Raw genomic sequence first — 19,127 nt, 5'->3', positions numbered from 1 at the left:
GCCTGACCTTGAGACCACTCCTGTTTTCTCACTTTGCCTTGAATTATTTCCTGAATATATTCCTCACAGGATTACAACAGTGGGTGAGGCGAAAACCTGATAGAGATATTTGGTGTTGACATTGACTTTGTTTACTGATATTTAATTTGAAGAGTTGGCAGTGTTTACATGCTGCGCTGCAGAGTATTTTACAACTTTATATGTTGAAGGTTGATTGACTCCGAACACTTAGTTGAAAATTAACTGCTCTGATAAACTTACCATGAGGAGGCCTCATGTACTTAAATTATTTTTAATAACCATTTGAAAGGGAAAAAAATTCTGTATACGAAATGCAAATGATTCAATCACATATTTGGTAGCTTCGAAGACAAAGAAACTGTTAAAGAGGAGTGACATAAAATTTTAAATTCAAATCAGAAAAGTGACTCATCTGCATATACTACATCAGAGCGATGATCGGAAGAACCCCTAAAAGATGAGATTCTTTCCGAGGTAGTGAGTGCTACATTGGTTGGCTCTTGCTATTTCGGTGGTTAAGATAATTCTGATGGAAACACTTAGTGGTTAGGAGACTGACTTATCTTAGAAATACTTCTCTAAGCCTCAATTACCTTAGCTATAAAATGTGTAACTTGCCTCAATAAGTAGTAGTTTACTTTTATGATTGTTGCCACTTTTTAAAGTATTAGTTTAGCAAGATCTTCAAAGATTGTAGGGCTCCCCAGAGGTGACAGCAAATTGAGGTGCTTTACAAAGCTAGTAAGCTAAAAACAGACATTGGATTTAGCCTGTGGAAACATCATTAACATCTTCTTGCAGACTTGTCACATTGATGCTTTAGCCAGATTTGGAATGTTATCTGATCCGCGGGGCCAGAGCAAATGTCCTGAGGTTAGCCAGTGCTGCCCAGGGTCACCCAGGGCAACTTGTTTTGCCTGAATATGAAAGGGCCAAGAAGGACATTATCCTATTGGTAGTTTAAAGGTGTAAATACCAAAAAAAAAGAACAATTATTGGAGGTGAAGTCCAAATGAATAAAGAGAAATTTTTTAAAAACTGATCATTATTCCCTATGGTATAATTTTGCACGTAGTAAACATTAAATTCCCCCACCCACCCAATTAAGAAACTGAAATAAAGAACTTGTTCATAGTCATAATGGGCTTGATGACAAAAGAGCCTAGAATTCAGGGACCTATATTGGACCACTGAGTCACACTAAGAAAATCCCAAACTTGGATTCTGTCATGTGACAGTGATAACTCTTGCTCAGAATAGGTATCCAATAGTTATTTCTTTAATAAGTTCTTAGTACACAGAGGCGACCAGTACATCCGGTGTACTCTGCTTGTCTCCCTGCCTGCCACTCAGGTGAAATAGAAAACTTCAGAGGAAGACCTTTGTCTCTCCTTCCTTTGATTTCCCTTAGAATTTAGCCCTTTGGTTTAGATGTTAATATCTATCATCCCTTCCCTAGCCTGAGAAAGGACTGTAACACCAATAATTGACCCAAATTCAATAGCATAATATGTAGCTGTGGGGATAATAAAGCTAGTTTTCTCTGTATGACAGGCTTAGGTTTCTTCAACATGTTTAGTTTATTTCTCAGGTATACTGTACTACTCCTGGCCTCCAGGGGGCAAATCTAGAATTCCAAGATCAATGCAAGAGCATTAGCCACAGTAGCCAGATCCTTGTTTTCTGCTTTAAAAAAAAAAAAAAAGACAAACACCTGCTGCTGAATGCTAACTGTCAGATGATTATAGTTACTCAGGAAAGGGGAAGAAAAAAGCCAACATTAGCACAGGTTATGACAAGTTTCAAAATACTAAGAATGGTTTCCCAGTAAGTAGCTTGAGAATGTAGTTCTTTTAATTGGGTTACCAGATATAGCTTCACCTTCCTAAATCTCACTAGCTACACTGCAGTCACTTGGGGAAAATTCAGGAATGCTTTCTGCCTCCGTTTTAACTCTCTGTGCTTGAGTGTAGTTATAAACATAACCAAAGGTTTATTTTTCCTGGAATTATTTTTAGGTGCTTCAGCTTTTTGCTCGGCTTAATAGGATATTCTTATGGATTTTTCTTATCTTCAGTTTTCTGCCTTTCTCACTCCCATTTCCAGGAGAGGAAAATAAGTGAAAATTCCTCAAAACTGTATTGTTTTCAACTTTTAGTACCTTGACTGCTGTATGAATATACATATGTGTGAATAAAAAAATTTTTTTAATAAAACATAACCAGAAAAAGAATATGTGTGAATAACTTTAAATCATTAATAAATTTCTAAACTAGGTATTGTCAACGTTTCATATAGTGAGGGAAATTACCTGTGCATAGAAGAGTCAAATGAATTTCTCATGTTATGGTTTATACAGGTAAAATATAAAGATTAATAGCTAACCCTATGCACCAAACTAAATGTTTTTACTTGCAGTATATCATTTATATATAATAATGCACTTAATAGAGAACTCTGTAACATTCCTTAAAGGAAGAAGTTTATATGTAGTAAGCGCATCACAAACCACACCTTAGGCAGCCCAGAATCAGAAAATATCAGTGTGTAATATGAAAAAGATGCAATCTCTTTTTGACTCTATAAATGCTGTGGTATGTGTTCCTATATGCTCTCAAAGAAAGGAAAAAGGATGTAACAGCAGCTTTTAAAATTATCTCAGTTACCTCTTGTCCTGTCTGCCTAAAATCAGAATTCAAATATCAAAATTAAGTAGTTTTCATTTTTTTAATGAAACAGTACCATTATTTGTTAATTCACATTGTATTACATTATCATAAAGTTACGTAGACAAAGACCATTTTCATGATTTTAGAAGAGGTACACTTCTAAAACTCTCGTGGCTGAAGTTGTCTTTAAATCCATTTTCTCACAAACTATTGCTTTTTGGCTAGAGTTAACACCTTCCTCACCAAACAATGGTGTTTCCACCATGCCAGGGTGTTGGATGATATTTGAGAAGTTTAAATCCCCTTAGTTAATACAGTTTGCTGACTGTATCCATCACATTGTCATACTGCAGTGAATGAATTTCTCACATTCCCATTTTGAATGCATGAGATTAATGAGCAAGAAAAAAAAAAGGGAACTTAATAGCATGCTTGGGTTAGCAGGTTATTCAAAATTCCAAACACAGCTGATAAGTCTAAATCTGTTCCTTTCTTTTCTAACCACATTCCTTTATTGACTTAGATATATACACGTGGCTTCAAATAATCTCCTGTTAGGTCTGGGCTATTAATAATATACTTTTTTTCCTCAAGAAATGAACTTTTAATTTTATTTTGAACTTTTAATACTTCTTTAATACACAGGTTATATATGTTTAGTACAGAAAGACAGAAAATGCAGGCACGCAAAAACAGCAAAACAAACCTAGCCACCTAGAGAAAATGTTACCTTCACAGTTTTTTGGTAGGCATACGAACACATACAACAAACGGGGCACGGGTTCGATCCCTGGTCAGGAAACTAAGATCCCGCGTGCTAAGATCCTGCGTGCACCGCGTGGCCAAAATAAAAATAAATTAATTAATTAACAAATGGGGTCATACTATGGGTAATCAGATTGTTTGCTGGACATTATAACATGAACATCTTTCCATTTCAATGAATATTGCATCACTATTCTTCAGAGTAAGGCTGAAACATGAGTTAAATAACCCCCTGTTGTTAGGAATACATAAAACTGGACTCGGTTCTTAACTACAGAAACATTATTGATTTAAAAGACTTGATTTATACCAGGTGGATGAGTTCTGACCCAGAGGGACTGTAGTACTTTTCCCTACAAACATCCCACTTCCTGGCTACTTAGACTTTCTTGTCACAAAGCCTGAGCAAGTAAGCTTATTGGCCGGGCTCCTGGGCCCAGGAATGCTGCTGCTGCTGCCGTTAATAGCTGTGTGAACAGTCCATCTATGGGCAACAGGCAGCCCGCCTGGGTACCTGAATGTTGTCTGACTTAGGCCTGTGCTTCCCATGCTGACATTTAGACTAGGTACCTTCTCACGGCAAGATGATGAGAGATTCACAAGTAGAAGAGAAAGCCTACAGTTTGCATCTCAGAGATGGAAGAAAACCAAGATGTCTTCTCCAAAGGCTGTGCCGACTGAGCTGGAACCAAGACATGACAGCAACTCCTGGTGTGCCTGGCCTGCCCTGGGACACACGTGGGCGGCCGGAATGAGGCTGCTGTCTGGAATGTCTTCGCCAAGCCCACGGGGCATGGGGGGTGCTATCCAATAGCAGAAACTCAGGTTTCATCTGCAACACAAGAAGTGGAATAAAGGTCTTTCCTTTTCTTTTTTTTTTTTTTAAGAGAGTTAGATATAACTTTATTTTTATCATTACAAACAATACATTTAAGGGTCTTTTCTAAAACTGAGCAAAGCATACATTAAACTAAAGGAAAAAATGGCTTCCAAGTGAGGGAACTTTTTCATATGGTTTCAGTGAAAACACAGTCCTGGCATTGTATCTATTGGAACCAAAGCAAGGAAGATTTCTTTCTTCACGGTCACCCCACACGTGACTGTGACATCTCTGAAGAGCCACATCCCCTGGTTTTTAAAGCAATCTCCTGTCTGACCTTGAGCTGAGGGCCCTGACCCCCAGGTACCTAGTGCCCCTCTCATGGAATAGGAAAAACTATTTTTTCCCTGGAATTATTTTCTGGTGCTTCAGCTTTTTGTTCAGCTTAATAGTACATTCTTAAGAATTCTCATGGATTTTTCCAACCCTGATTTCTGCCTTTCCCACTTCCATTTCCAGGAGAGGAAGGGCGAGGAGGCCAGGATGACCCCTTCAGAGGGTAGCTCAGGAGCCTGAAAGAGTCTCTATGACTCGGAAACTAAAACTGCGCCTTCTGTGCTGACGAAAGTTAACGACCGCGTTAGTCAAGTTTGAAACTCCTGCAGAAACACAGTGGAGCAGATTCCTGGCATCTGGCCCCGTGTCCCTTACGGATGCGCCAAGAAAAAAACGTCACCTAAAAAACTTATATACTTGTTCCCGCTCTGTTCCTGAATTGTAAAAAAAAAAAAAAAAAAAAAAAAGAAAGAAATTCTGTCGTTTGAAACCTGTCCGGCGATAGGGTTAACTAGCAACCCTTGGAACTAGTGGAATTCAAAAAAAAAAAAAGCCATTGTACCGAGTCGCCCGGGAGCAGTTGGGAAGTCTGGCGCGAAAAGGGTGGCTTCCTCCGCCACCACCGGGTTTTGTTCAGCAGCCGGGCCCGAGTGGGTGGTGAGCAGGCCCTGGAGGCCCCCGATCCCAGCGCACGGCAGGGCCGCCCCTCGGAGAGGACCCTTGTCACCCGGTGTCCCCGGCTCGGGCGTCGGCGGGAGGCCGCAGGAAGCCCCGGAAGGGCGGAGAGAGGGAACAGGCGCGGGCGGGCGGCGGTGACTCAGCCTGGAGCGCGGGGGCGAGAGCACGCGAGGGGACGCGAGTCAGCGCGCTCAGCCGGGCGGCAGGGAGGGCGGCGGCGCCGGGCCCGGAGGGGTTAAGTGGGCGGTGCCGGTGATGCCCCGCCCCCTACCGGCCCCCGCCACCCCGGAGGCCGAGGCGCCCGGCCCTATTTATAGCCGCGGCGACCAGCTCATCGTGTCTTTCCCGCTGGCACTGGCGGCGGGATTTCTGAGCAGCGTACGCGCAGCGGCCCCGCGCCCCCAGCCAAGGCGCCATGGAGCGGCCGGCGCCCCTAGCCGTGCTGCCTTTCTCGGACCCTGCGCACGCGCTGAGCCTGCTGCGCGGCCTGAGCCAGCTCCGCGCCGAGCGCAAGTTCCTGGACGTGACCCTGGAGGCAGCGGGAGGGCGCGACTTCCCGGCGCACCGCGCCGTGCTGGCGGCCGCCAGCCCCTACTTCCGCGCCATGTTCGCCGGGCAGCTGCGCGAGAGCCGCGCCGAGCGGGTGCGCCTGCACGGCGTGCCGCCCGACATGCTGCAGCTGCTGCTCGACTTCAGCTACACGGGCCGCGTGGCGGTGAGCGGCGACAACGCCGAGCCGCTGCTGCGCGCCGCCGACCTGCTGCAGTTCCCGGCAGTAAAGGAGGCGTGCGGCGCCTTCCTGCAGCAGCAGCTCGACCTGACCAACTGCCTGGACATGCAGGACTTCGCCGAGGCCTTCAGCTGCGTGGGGCTGGCGAGCGCGGCGCAGCGCTTCATCCTGCGCCACGTGGGCGAGCTGGGCGCCGAGCAGCTGGAGCGGCTGCCCCTGGCGCGGCTGCTGCGCTACCTGCGCGACGACGGGCTGTGCGTGCCCAAGGAGGAGGCCGCCTACCAGCTGGCGCTGCGCTGGGTGCGCGCCGACCCGCCGCGGCGCGCCGCGCACTGGCCGCAGCTGCTCGAGGCCGTGCGCCTACCTTTCGTGCGCCGCTTCTACCTGCTGGCGCACGTCGAGGCCGAGCCGCTGGTGGCCCGCTGCCCGCCCTGCCTGCGGCTGCTGCGCGAGGCACGCGACTTCCAGGCGGCGCGCTACGACCGCCACGACCGCGGGCCCTGCCCCCGGATGCGCCCGCGCCCCTCCACCGGTCTCGCGGAGATCCTCGTGCTGGTGGGCGGCTGCGACCAGGACTGCGACGAGCTGGTCACCGTCGACTGCTACAATCCGCAGACGGGCCAGTGGCGCTACTTGGCCGAGTTCCCCGACCACCTGGGCGGGGGCTACAGCATCGTGGCGCTGGGCAACGACATCTACGTGACGGGTGAGTGGGCTGGGGGCTGGTCAGGAGGACCCTGGGCCGCCTGGACCCCCGCCCCCCTGGGGGAATACATCCACCTGCAGGAGAACCCACAGTACCTGGAATCCCGGGACCGCACCTGGGTGCAAGTGGCCACTTCCCTTCCCCCTCCTCCTCCCCCAGGCTGGCACGCACGTACGTTTCTAGGGTTGGTACTTAAGATCTAGAAGAAGAACCCCTTGTGTGAGTGGCACAAGTAGCAGTTTGTGGGTCTCTTCCCAGCACGCAGGGCCTGCCTGGGCAGCCTCCTCCTTGCCCGGGTGGTGCCCCCATTTCGTTGCAAGATACTGGGGCAGTCACCCTGCACAATGAGTGCTTTTTTTTTTCTCCCTAAGGAATCTGGGGACGGGCCAGGGACTGACGCCCTGTGATACATCCATTCCCCGCCCCCCCGGGGGATTTCTCCCTCATGGCTGAGCAACACACTTGGTCACCAGTGACAGGGCTTGCACCTAGGCCCTGCGCTGTGGGTCACGTGGTGTTTAGGCTGCTCCCTGCCCCGCGACTGTAAACAGAGTCACATGCTAAGAGGTTTTCTTCCAGTTACTTGGCCCAAACCCCAAAACACTGCCGAGTCATGCTGGGCGTGTCCCAGCCCGCCCTAGTCCTGGGCATCTCCCACATTTTTCGTTAAAGATAAATCCCAGTTCAAACATGAGTCTACCTCCTTGAGTGGGGTGAGGAGGGGCGGTCTGTGTGACGGCTATATAAGGAAAGAACCGACCAGGCCTGCACTTGGGGCCTGCAGAGGGCTGGATCAGGCAGGGAGGCCCCAGCTGTGCCATCACAGCGCTGTGTCCAGCCTGGCACGGTCCGGAGAAAGCCGGCTCTGAGCTGACAAGTGGGACGCATCCCAGCCTAAGGACAGGCTCGGCTCTGTGGCCACAGCTTCCTTGGCCTGCAGTTCCAGGTCCAGCCTCTGCAGGAATCTGCCAGAATCAGTCCCTTTCCAACCTGAGGTTGGCCCTGTGTTGTTTGGGGACCACCATCCCCACCCTCCCACCACAGAAGTCTGGCCAGTGAACTCCTAGAACTGGTCAGACTCGCCCCAGCTTTGCACACCCTTCCATAAATGTCTCAGCTGAGCAGCTAATCCTTTGGGTTTAGACAGGTGGCTGAGTCGGTCCCTACAGCTGCCTCTAGGGAATTTCACGGGGTTGGGGGGATGAGAAAGCGACTTCAGCTGCCTTTGACACGGTTCTCCTTTGGAAAGAAGAAGGCAGGCAGAGAGGACTTTACAAGGACCCTGCCTTCTCCCTCTGAAAGCTCAGGGCTGTGAGCCGGATAGAATGTCAGGCCCGCTCTGGTCTGCCCTGTGGCCCCAGCCTTGGGGCAATAGAGGAACGCAACCCCCAGGCTTCTTGGGGTCCCTTCATACTGTGGGAATTCTAATGTCTTAGGTGAACCTGGTTTAATTTGTGGCTATAGCCAGTACCACTGGGCTTTGTTTGGTTGGTTGGTTTTAAGCCTTTTTTTTGAAATATAGATGGAAAAGTATACACCATATTTGTACCGCTGGATGAGTTTTTCCAAACAAAACATGTCAGTAACTTGCATATAAATCGAGAAATACAACCCCAGAAGTCCACTCAGAGCATCACTTTCTTTTTTTTCTTGGCCTCACCATGCAGGATCTTAGTTCCCAACCAGGGATTGAACCTGCGCCCCCTGCAGTGGAAGTGCAGAGTCTTAACCACAGGACCGCCAGGGAAGTCCCCGTAGCATCACTTTCTGTGTTAGGTTTCTTGCTTGCAGGGTGCTGTAGATTTCCTCCCAACTCATCCTGGCACAGCATTGGTTAGGGGCTGCCCAGGAAGCCTAGAATTTGGTGAACAAGTCCCTGGGCACCCCACCCACATGCTTTGTGGCTCCCCAGGAGCATGGACTCGAAGACCTGATGCCCCAGTCCAGCTGAGGTGTTTGACCGCTTGTGCGGGGGGTCCACACTGAGATTGCTCTTTACTTAGAATTGCGGCCCCTGGGCCTTAGCTTGGCCCGCGGATTTGGTGGCGTTTTCATGGCCATCCTCCTGGGCAGCGGTCAGCCTATGCATTGCCGGAGCCCCTGGTCCAGCCTTGGTGAGAGAGGATGTGTGTTTACATGGAGCCAGGTGAGGGTTATCCCTCCCCCAAGATGAGAGGGTTATCTTTCCCCCTCTCAGAAATTCAGGGAGTCACGGGTGGGTGAATCACCCTGAGTCGGTGTGGGCTGACCATCTGCACGTTGTCCGCCCCGGCAGGCGGATCCGATGGCTCCCGGCTCTACGACTGCGTGTGGAGGTACAACTCAAGCGTGAACGAGTGGACGGAGGTGGCGCCCATGCTGAAGGCCCGGGAGTACCACAGCTCCTCCGTGCTGGACGGGCTGCTGTACGTGGTGGCCGCAGACAGCACGGAGCGCTACGACCACACCACCGACTCCTGGGAGGCCCTGCAGCCCATGACCTACCCCATGGACAATTGTTCCACCACGGCCTGCCGAGGCCGGCTCTATGCCATCGGCTCCCTGGCCGGCAAGGAGACCATGGTGATGCAGTGCTACAACCCAGACATGGACCTATGGTCGCTGGTGGACTGTGGCCAGCTCCCGCCCTGGTCCTTTGCCCCCAAGACAGTGACTCTGAATGGACTCATGTACTTCATCAGGTGAGTCCCCAGGGGCCAAGACCACTGCGTGATCTTTTTTACCAGGTCCTGTGCTAAGCTCATCTTCACTGTTCTCCCCATTTCACAGATGAGGAAACTGAGGCCACACTGGGCTCTGGGGCTGGGTCTTTCTGACCTGGAGCCTTTGTGCTGCTCCCATTCTTTAGAATGGTTTCTGTGGCCTCTGAGGATCCCAAGTGGGATGGAGCTAGGTCCTCGCAGAGAACTTTTTGAGATTCATAGAAGCTAAATCAATTGTGTCTCTTTGGCTGGACTTCGCCTGGTGGGTCCCACTAAAAGCCCTTGTTGGTCTCACATGGCGTTTACTAAAAGGAACCACCTGTCCTACCTGAGAGGGACTTTGAATCTTAAAAAACTAGAGGAGAGCTTTCTGGACACTTGAGTCTTTGGGGTGGGGTGGCCTTGACAGAGGGACCCTTTGCTCACCAGCGGGCTGGTGCCAGGTGGAGGGATCAGCCCTGCCCCCTCTGCGGAAAGCAGCACTTGTGTGTTCAGTGCGTTTCCGCAGGTTCTGTCTATCCCTTCCTGCCTGGCCTGGCACAGGGAGGGCTGGTGAGTCTTGCTGAAAGAATGCTGTTCTCCAGAGATCCCGCAGCCACCCAGGACCAGGGAGGAGCCTGGTACTGAGCAGGCCCAGAGCTGCCTGTGGGAACGATGACAGTAGTTAGCCTGTTGGGGTCCCCAATGGACCGAGCTCTGGTTGCCTGTTTCATGGGCATTTTCACAGCTGATCCCCACGACTGTCTGCTGAGATGGGCACCACTGTCATCCCCATTTCACAGGTGGCAAGCCAGAGACTTAGAGGGGTAAGGGACTTGCTCACAACCACAGGCTTTAAGTGGTGGCACAGGGTTAGAACCAAGGACATCCAGCCCAGGTCCCGTGTGCTGTCACCACATCACAGCCTCCCTGGGCCAGGCTATGGCCTCGGCAGCATGTGGCGGAGCTGGGCAGCCGATGGGTCACCATGCATCTGTGAGTCTTGACGACTTGTCACAGCGAAGTGCCCTCTCCTGATGGGCCAGTAGGCATCCAAGGAACTAGGAGCTCCCAGCCACTGCTCACAGCTTCTGCGTACATGTGCACGTACATACCTGCTTGTAGGTGTGTGTACCTGCCGCTCCCCTCCCTGGCCTAGAGCCGGCCTGAAGCTACGGGACCAGGAGGGAAGGGTAAGGTGGGAACGGCCATCCCCTCTGTCCCCTTTCCACCTGCGACTTTGAATTGGGAGCCTCTGAGGACGGGGACACCGTGCTTCTCGGCCCACGCCCCTCTCACTGTCTGAGCTGCCCCTCCCCCAGACTCGAGGCGCCTTCCCAGGCTTTCGGGGAGAACACATTTGGAGCTGAGGTGGTGTTGCTTGTCACGCAGGTGGCCAAGGGGCCAAGCCTCCCCGTATCCTAGGAAGTGAAGATCTGCTCTGAGAAAGCCCCAGAATCCCAGCAAGCTCCCGGTGCTGTTATAAAACGTCATCTGACGCTTCGCCCAGCTCTCCCTCCCCCAAGTCATGTCTTCAAAGAGGGGGGTGGAGATGGCTATAAATACAACTCATGAGGGTGCCAGAACCTTGGCCTCAGCCCCTCGTGGCCGTTCCAGGCTGCGCGACTTAGAGAACGCCCTCCCCTCCTCCCCCACCCCCTCCGCCGTGGTCCTAGAACAAGAGGTGCCCAAGGACCGGTCTTTGGAGGGAACGCCCTGTGCCTTCCTGCTCCTGGTCGGAGTCACTGGTCAGCTGCTAAACTGCCCCACGTGTGAGCATTAGAGTGCCCCCCAGGGCCCCTGTTGGCCTTTGTACAGGGTCGCCTGAGCCGTGGGGGCCCCGGGAGGTGGGCTCAACTCTGCTCACTGCGCACTGCCACCACCAATCCGGCCGAAAGGGTGAGCGGTCTAGGAGGGCAGCCTGTTGAGTAGTGGGGGCCTGGCCTCACCTGAGAGTGTGGGCGAGGCCAGGGGCCGGGGTCTCGGGCGCTTGAGCGTTCCTGCGCCCTGTCCACGCACTTCGGTGCCTCAGCCGCGTCACACTGCCCAGAATGCCACCTGTCGGGGTAGCTCCGGTCCACAGGAAGGGTCCACGCTGCGTGGAGGCCTCAGCCTGTGGGCTGTTGCTGCCCTGGGCTGTGAGCAGTGACCGACGGCGCCCGCGCCCACCCCCGCCCCCAGCAGTGCTCTGCCTCAGTCCCCACTTAACGTGGCTCCGGGGCTGGGCTGTCCCAGCGCCCGCAGAGGCAGAAGCCGAGAGCCTTGTCCGGCCTGGCACCTCCTGGCTGCAGCTCCTGTGTCTCTGCAGGGGTCGGGGGGCAGCCCAGCGGGTTCCCACATTAATTATCATCATCTTACGCGCCACAGACTTAAGGATGGTTTTTACATTCTGAAGTGGGTGGAGGAAAAAATCGAAGTGAGAGTAATACTTCGTGACGTGTGAAAAGTTATGTGAAATTCAAATTTGTGTCCATAAATAAGGTTTTATGGGAATGCAGCCAGCCCCTTTGTTTATACGACTGTGGCTGCATTTGTTCTCAGCTGCAGCGCTGGGGACCTGCTACAGAGACTGTCTGCTTGGCAAGCCCTGAAATGTTTACTCTCTGGCCTTTCTGCTGATCCCTGACCTGTGACCATCGTTACCATCAATGCTCCTATTTGGGGGGTAGTGTCTTTGTGTTTCAAGGCTGTGCCTTTGAGCCTTGTATTGCAGGGATCAGGAGCCTGTCAGACAGGATTGAAGGAGCCTGAGCCCAAAGGGGAGGGCAGTGCTGGTGTCCTTATTCCTGGGACTCTGGTCACCCTGCCGGGCACTTAGGATGCAGCAGTGAATGGGGTGGGATCGAGGGACTGACGGCGGTGGGAGGGCAGTGGCCGAGCAGTGGTCCAGGGCACGGGGGCTGTGCAGTGGGCCGGGAGGCCTGGCCTAGACTGGTCAGCCGTGGAAGGCTGTCCTGAGAGGTGGCACAAGTGAGCTGAGGAAGGGTGAGTTGAGACTGGTGGGAAGGGCCACTATCAGTTCAAGATCTGAGGCCAGGCTGGGTGACCACAGCGAAGGGGAGGTGCAGCTGGGCTGTGGGGAAGCGTCGTAGCACCCGAGAGCATGATCTTTGGGTTTGTGGAGCATGGCTGGGTTCCGGCCTCAGAGCCCAGGCCAGATAGGTATGGGGGCCTGAAATCAGCCCCTGCGAACCAGGGATAGGGTCCCACTGGCCGGTGGGCTGCCAAATAGCATCACAGAGGTCCCCAAAGGAGATGGGCCCGGAGGACCCTTCTCTCCAGCCCTTCACACTCAGGTGCTGCCTAGTCACTCTGACCCATTCTTCCTCCTCCTTCCCCCCTCCACTCCCCAGGGACGACTCTGCCGAGGTGGACGTATATAACCCCACCAAGAACGAATGGGATAAGATCCCATCAATGAATCAGGTAAGTTTGCAGACACGCCAGCATTGGGAGCACAGGCTGGTCCTGGTTTCCAACCAAAGTGTCAGCGTAAGTTTGGGATGCAGTCCTGGTGGGCAGGGCCCTGTGTTGGGCCCTTTCCCGGTGTTACCTCCCTGAACAGAGGGCTGGCGTTGTCCTCAACTTGTAGTCGAGGGTCACTGAAACAGAGACCTTAAATAAGATGCTAGGGTCACACAGCTTAGTGAGTTCATCCATTCGGACCAGTGTTCGTTGAGTACCTGCCATGAGCCAGAGAGCACGCTGGGGAAGTGTTCCACAGAGGGGACAGCAAGTGCAAAGGCCCTGGGGCAGGGCATGCCTGGTGTGTTCATGGAACAAGCCCTCAGCCTGGTGTGGCTGGAGAAGAGTGAACAAGGGGGCAACAGAGGGGTGAGGTCAGACAAGGAGGTCTTTGGGGATTGACCTTGGGAGTACACTTATTGAGCACCTGCTGTGTACCCACACTTTTGCTGCCTAATGGGGTCTCACCTCTCTTGGCTTATTGAGAAGAGGGTGCTGAGTTTGACAATGTGATAGAGCCAGGAAGGCTGGGTGGCTTTTGGCTACACGAACAATCTCCTTAGTCCCAGATACACATCTGCACCCGCCTGTATCTTTATTTTCTGTCTTCCTGAAAATTTCCAAACCTGGGAGTTCGCTGGCGGTCCAGTGGTTAGCACGTCCACTGCAGGGGGCACGGGTTTGATCCCTGGTCCGGGAACTAAGATCCTGCAAGCAAGCTGTGCAGCGTGGCCAAAAAAAAAAAAAAAAATTTCCAAACCTGCTCTCCTGATACCTCTACAGCTTACTTAACATCTGTAGGGGAATTCCCTGGCAGTCCAGTGGTTAGGACTCCTCACTTTCACTGCCGAGGGCCCAGGTTCAATTCCTAGTCAGAGGACTAAGATCCCACAAACCACGCAGCACAGCCAAAAAAAAAAAATTTTTTTTTAATAAATAACATCTTTACAGTTAGGAAATATAACTTTGGTTTTCCCCGTAATGAGCTACACGTACTCATTATAGCAATCTTGGGAAAGATGGGATAGTCCAGCCTCGTGGTTCAGAGCCCGTACTTTGGATCAAGTCCCAGCTTTGCTGCTGTCGGCTATGTGAGGCTCAGTTTTCCCATCTGTAAGATGGGGAGAACGGGGCTTCGCTGGTGGCGCAGTGGTTAAGAATCCACCTGCACTGGCAGGGGAAATGGGTTCGATCCCTGGTCCGGGAAGATCCCACATGCCGTGGAGCAACTAAGCCCATGCGCCACAACTACTGAGCCTGCGTTCTAGAGCCCACGAGCCACAACTATTGAGCCCGCGTGCCACAACTACTGAAGCCCGCACATCTAGAGCCCGTGCTCCACAACGAGAGAAGCCACCGCAATGAGAAGCCCACGCACCGCAACAAAGAGTAGCCCCCACTCGCCACAACTAGAGAAAGCCCCGTGTGCAGCAACAAAGACCCATCGCAGCCAAAAATAAATAAATAATTGCGGGGGATGGAGATGGGGAGAACAGTCACGCCTGCTTTGCAGGGCTGATGCTGCTCATGGGGAGAGTGCCTCCATGGCCCCTTGACCACCATAGGGACCCGCTGTGGCATGTGACCCCCGGGCATGGAGCCCCTGTGTCCTAGCTGGGGTGTAGGAAGTGCCAAGGGGCTGCCCCTCCCAAGGGCCCCAGGCACCTTCCCCATGGAGGGGGGCTCTGGGGCTCTCCCCTGCCCTGGCTGCCAGCCTCCACTCACCGCCCCCCTTGGCCCACAGGTGCATGTAGGGGGCAGCCTGGCCGTCCTTGGAGGGAAGCTCTACGTCTCGGGGGGCTACGACAATACCTTTGAACTCTCCGACGTGGTGGAGGCCTACGACCCAGAGACCCGGGCGTGGAGCGTGGTGGGACGGCTCCCAGAGCCCACCTTCTGGCACGGCAGCGTCAGCATCTTCCGCCAGTTCATGCCCCAGACGCCCTTGGGGGGGCGTGGCTTTGAGCTGGACAGTGGCAGCAGTGACATGGGTGTGGGCCGGCCCCGGCCGCCGCAGGACCCCGCCGAGCTGCACTAGCCCCGGCCCGGCCCGGGGAGGGCCTTGGTGCAGGTAACCCAGCACCTCAGGGGGTAGCACCCCCATCCTTCGTGCACCGGGACAGGTTGGCTGGAGCGTGGGCTCAGGGGCTGCCGAGCGAGCGAGCCTCAGGATCTGACAGCTGGAGAGTTTGCGTGCGTTTAGAGCCTGAGTCACAGCTGCCGGGGCCAAGGCCGGTTGTGAATGCCGCTCCCTTGGTCCAGGAAGAGCTGCCTCCGCCACCACGTCTCTGGTTCCAGTAAGTCACCCCCGCTGCAGGCCCACCTCACCAACGAAGGCACGTGCCCCTCCTGCAGCCACCACCTGTGCCGACTTGCTCCCCCCTTGGGAGAGGAGGGCCACTTCTGGGTATGAGTGGAGGGCGGGGGTCCTTCCGGGAGAGTGCGAGGGTGGCCTCCCTGCAGGCCCTGCTGTCCCGGCGCATCGAGAATCAGGCAGACGATGGCTGCAGTGGGGTCCCACCCTCCATGGCCAGTGCTGGGCACCCGGCGAGCCAGCTCCCCAGATGCAGGGGGTCTGCCTGCCCAGCTCCTCGCCCCTCCTGGGGTCTCGCACCAAAACACCCCTCGTGGGTGGGCCTCCTGGAGGTGAGCTCGGACCTGGGGGCACAGGGCAGTGGGAATGGACTGGCGTGTGGCCCTGAAGGGGGCCCAGAGGGACCTGCTGAGTGTTTTCTGTCTCCAGTGGACCTGGGCTGACGCAGGTGCTGGGGGTGCCTGTCCACACACCCACCAGTCGGTGTAGCCCCACCTGGCTTGGGGGCCTCCGGGCCCTTCGTCCCAGGCCAGTTCGGCAGAGGACGAAAGTGCAAGGTCATAGCTCCTCGCTGGGAGGCCCTGGGACTTCGTCGCTGAAGCCCAGCCAGGCGGACAGCTGCAGGCGCCCTTGCCCTTGCGGCCTGTGAGCGGAGGCTCCCGTTGCTTCTCAAGGAAGCCCGGGGCGGGGCAGCCCCAGCAGGTGGCCACAGGGTTTCAAACACAGTTGGCCCTTCCTTAGAAGGGGGGGGAGGCAGCTAGAAACAGGGTCCGGTTTGTTTGATTTTTAACCTCTCCCCGTCCCCTTGCCGAAGCTTTCTGCAGGGTGGGAGGATGCCTTAAGCTCCTCAGAAGCCCAGGCTTCTCCAGGAGGGTGGCAGGAGGAGCTCCTGGGAACCCCCGTAGCTGGTGTCACGTCCTTGGTTTTCTCTGAGGCGTGTGAACGGTGGATTGGTGGTCTTGTCCTCACGGTTTCCAAAGTAGCCTTTGCTTGAATTTGTCCTCCTTCCCTTCCAGAGGGGAGGGCGGTTACGTTTTCCTTGTTAGGTAAATGTTCATCAGTGTGTTCTTACCAAGAAAAAAAGTTTTCTCACCATCGCTTCACAAGTGGCACTGAAAACCCTTTTGTTGGCCAGAAGCTTTGGGGCTGTCGGGCGGGACCCTGCCTTCCCTCCTGCGTCCCTCGAGGAGCCCTGGTGGGGGGCCACCGCTGTCAGGTCAGCCGTCTTGTTCTGGAACCCCTGCTGGAGCGGCCACAGCTCACAGCCAGCCCTTCCATCCGCCTTGCGCTGTGGCTCAGCTGGCCACTCCGAGCCCCGCGTGTGGCAGGCACAGTGGGAAGGCAGGGGATGCGGGGTTGGCACTTCCTGCCTCAGGCCTGGCCAGGGTGGATGCTCGGCCCTCTGCTCCCTTGGGGACCCTCCCCCAGATCACCCCCCCTGGTCTGAGTGTCCTCCCTCGGTGAGTTGGGGCTCGCCTGCCCCTCCCCCCAGGGTGGGCGCAGCCCTAGTTGCTCCCTCCCCACAGCCCTCACTTCACTTCCCAGGGGTAACTGAGACCTTTTTTCTAGCCCAGGTGCCTGCCTGGCGAGCTGAGCCCACGCAGAGGCGCCGGGCTCCACGGGGTGGCCGACTCGGGTTCCCCGCAGGCAGGTGCTGCCCAGGCGTGATGGCTTGTCTCCTGTCTGTGGCAGGGGGACAACAAGGCAGGGCTGCACGGGACTGATGGAGCCCCAATTATATGCCGGTCACCAAGCTCGGTGCCAGACTGTGCCCTGCCCAGTGGGTGTGACATGCCACGCAGAGGGATGTGGTGATAACTTCTGTGGCAGGTCATGGGCAGGGGTCGGGGGAGCTCGATCTCACGGGAGAGACTCCCTCCTGGTGGGCAGGCGGTGGGGGGCAGGCTTTTGCTGGGACCGGGGGGCCGCAGACACTCGCGTTGTTCTCACATAAACCAGCCTTTGTCACCTGCCGCGGCAGTTCTGGTCAGCGCTGAGGGCCGGGGCCTGGGCCTGGGCCTTTGTCTGGTCTTTCCTGCATCTTTGGTACTTCACTGTGTGACCGACCACCCCACTCTCTGGCGGCTGCTCAGATGATGGTTTGGGGGGGCGGGGGGCCAGTGATGTTCACTCTAGAACTACCCAGGTCCCCACCCCCCCAGACCCTGTCTTTGGTTTAAAAGACCAAAGATGGGAAGGGGACGCAGCAGCCTGGGCAACAGCAGGCTCCTAGTGGGGGTCCGGGATTGGGGATGACCCTTGAGAAACGGCTCCTCCCTGCCCTGCCCGCTCCTTGTAGGCACGGGTTCCCGTCACTCACACAGGTCTGTGCACTGACGGGCTGGGCCAGCCGGGGAGGGACTGTCTCTACACGTCAGATGTACACAACTTTTTCAGCCTATGAGACAAGTTATGAAAGTTCAGTGACTTGTATTTAATGCTGACCTACTGCTATAAAGTATTCTATATTTATATGACCTCAGAGACTCTTCTGGACTAGGACAGTCTCCCTCCAGCGTCCGACATCCAGTGCCAGCCCCAGAGCGTGGGGCAGATTTGTGTATTTATTTGTCCGTTCGGTAGGCTTACATGTCCAGGATCCTGTTTAAGGTTTTAGGATGCCTTCAGTACGCTAACTTTTTGAAATAAAAATATTTCCTATATATTTGGTGTCATTGCCTCTATCCTGCTGCTGCCGGGTCTTGGAACCTTTGGGCTGAGGCCAAGCGTGTGGGGCAAGGGGAGCAAAGTTGTACTGAGGAGCATACTTAATGTTCCGTAACTAACGGGGCCGCCCCTGTGCTAGCAGGGAAAGGGGCAGAGTTCGGAGCGTCCAGGGCTCGTGCTAATGGTTTTGGGGGCAGACCCTTTGAAGCCCTTTCTTGTCTCAGTCATTACAAGGCATGAGGTAGTGGAAAGAGGAGGCCAAGCCCCAGAAGTGGGAGAAATGTGGGTGGCTGAGGCCATGGCTCACCTGCCCAAAAGCTGCTTCGACCTCCTGACTCCACCCCTGGGCACTGTGCCCGATACCTTGCTCCCCCCTCCTCCTGAAGGTGTGGTGCTAAAAGGTGATGAGATCCCTGTCTCTTGGACCTGGCGGGAGGGGCTGAACCCTTCAAATAGAGCAGCGTCCCTCCCGGAAGAGGCCGTGGAGCGCAGAACATTCCTCACATCTGCAAGCCCGCGGAACCCGAGGAAGCGGCCAGTGCCGGGCCGGGAAGGGGGCATCGGGAGGCCATGGCTTACCTCGGTCGCCTTGCCAGATCTGAGGTGGCTCATGACCTGGCTGGCAGTTTCCACACTAGAATACTTAACTGTCTTTATGTCTGAGCTCCCTAGTGGGCAAGGAGTAAAAGGAAAGATGGTTGGAGGGATTCTGGGTCTAAAGTGGAGTTTTCCTCCTTAAACCCTGGGAGGTACTCAGCATAGCGTGGGGCCGGTGCCTCGGGAATCCTCCAGTGATGAGGCAGTAAGTGATGGCTGCCGCGAGCTCTTGTGGTCACGACTGTCACTACCCCCGATTCTGCGCTCACCCCGTGCCAAGCACTGAGCAGAAGCACTTACTGTCTGGGGCGGGCGGCTGTAAACGTGTGCAGATTCTTTGACACTCCTCCCCTTGAACCTAAGGAATGACGTTTCGGTGACTGCCTGGACCAATACAACGCGGCAGGGGTGGCACTGTTGACCTCCAGGGCCAGGTCACAGAAAGGCCTTGCAGCTTTGGCCTCCTGCGACGTTCCTCCCAGCACCCAGCCACCATGCCGTGAGGGAGCCCAGGCAGCCCGTGGGGAGGCACCCCGGCCCACGGCCAGTGCCAACTTGCCAGGCACACAAGTGAGCCATCTTGAGAGCAGATCTGCCCCCCGGCCCCGAGGGCAATTCTGGGGTCGTCTGTTACCCGGCAGGGGACTGGAACAGCAGGCTTTCTCATTTAATCCTCGT

General features: G+C 54.5%; 1 protein-coding gene and 1 long non-coding RNA gene across 2 annotated transcripts; one reads left to right on the top strand and one right to left on the bottom strand.

Annotated features, from left to right (window-relative positions):
* Window positions 1–3,270: 3,270 nt before the first annotated feature.
* LOC132356566 (uncharacterized) lies at window positions 3,271–5,562 on the bottom strand. Its single transcript, XR_009499922.1, has 2 exons — window positions 5,174–5,562; window positions 3,271–4,287 (listed from the first exon to the last, which is right to left on the bottom strand). It is a non-coding gene; the product is annotated as an uncharacterized LOC132356566 (long non-coding RNA).
* KLHL21 (kelch like family member 21) lies at window positions 5,526–17,848 on the top strand. Its single transcript, XM_059909358.1, has 4 exons — window positions 5,526–6,725; window positions 9,001–9,406; window positions 12,760–12,832; window positions 14,616–17,848. Exons 1-4 carry the CDS (start codon window positions 5,705–5,707, stop codon window positions 14,907–14,909), a joined length of 1,794 nt encoding a protein of 597 aa, XP_059765341.1. The 5' UTR covers window positions 5,526–5,704; the 3' UTR covers window positions 14,910–17,848.
* Window positions 17,849–19,127: the final 1,279 nt, after the last annotated feature.

The sequence above is a fragment of the Balaenoptera ricei genome, chromosome 1, assembly GCF_028023285.1.
Source record: "Balaenoptera ricei isolate mBalRic1 chromosome 1, mBalRic1.hap2, whole genome shotgun sequence".
Taxonomy (NCBI): Eukaryota; Metazoa; Chordata; class Mammalia; order Artiodactyla; family Balaenopteridae; genus Balaenoptera; species Balaenoptera ricei.
This window is presented reverse-complemented; position numbering and strand designations above follow the sequence as displayed.

Bases quoted from the DNA above. Each gene is read 5' to 3' on its own strand.
- KLHL21 (XM_059909358.1), top strand. From the start codon at position 5,705: ATGGAGCGGCCGGCGCCCCTAGCCGTGCTGCCTTTCTCGGACCCTGCG. The intron at 6,726-9,000 runs GTGAGTGGGCTG...CCGCCCCGGCAG, and splicing joins CAACGACATCTACGTGACGG to GCGGATCCGATGGCTCCCGG. The intron at 12,833-14,615 runs GTAAGTTTGCAG...CTTGGCCCACAG, and splicing joins AGATCCCATCAATGAATCAG to GTGCATGTAGGGGGCAGCCT.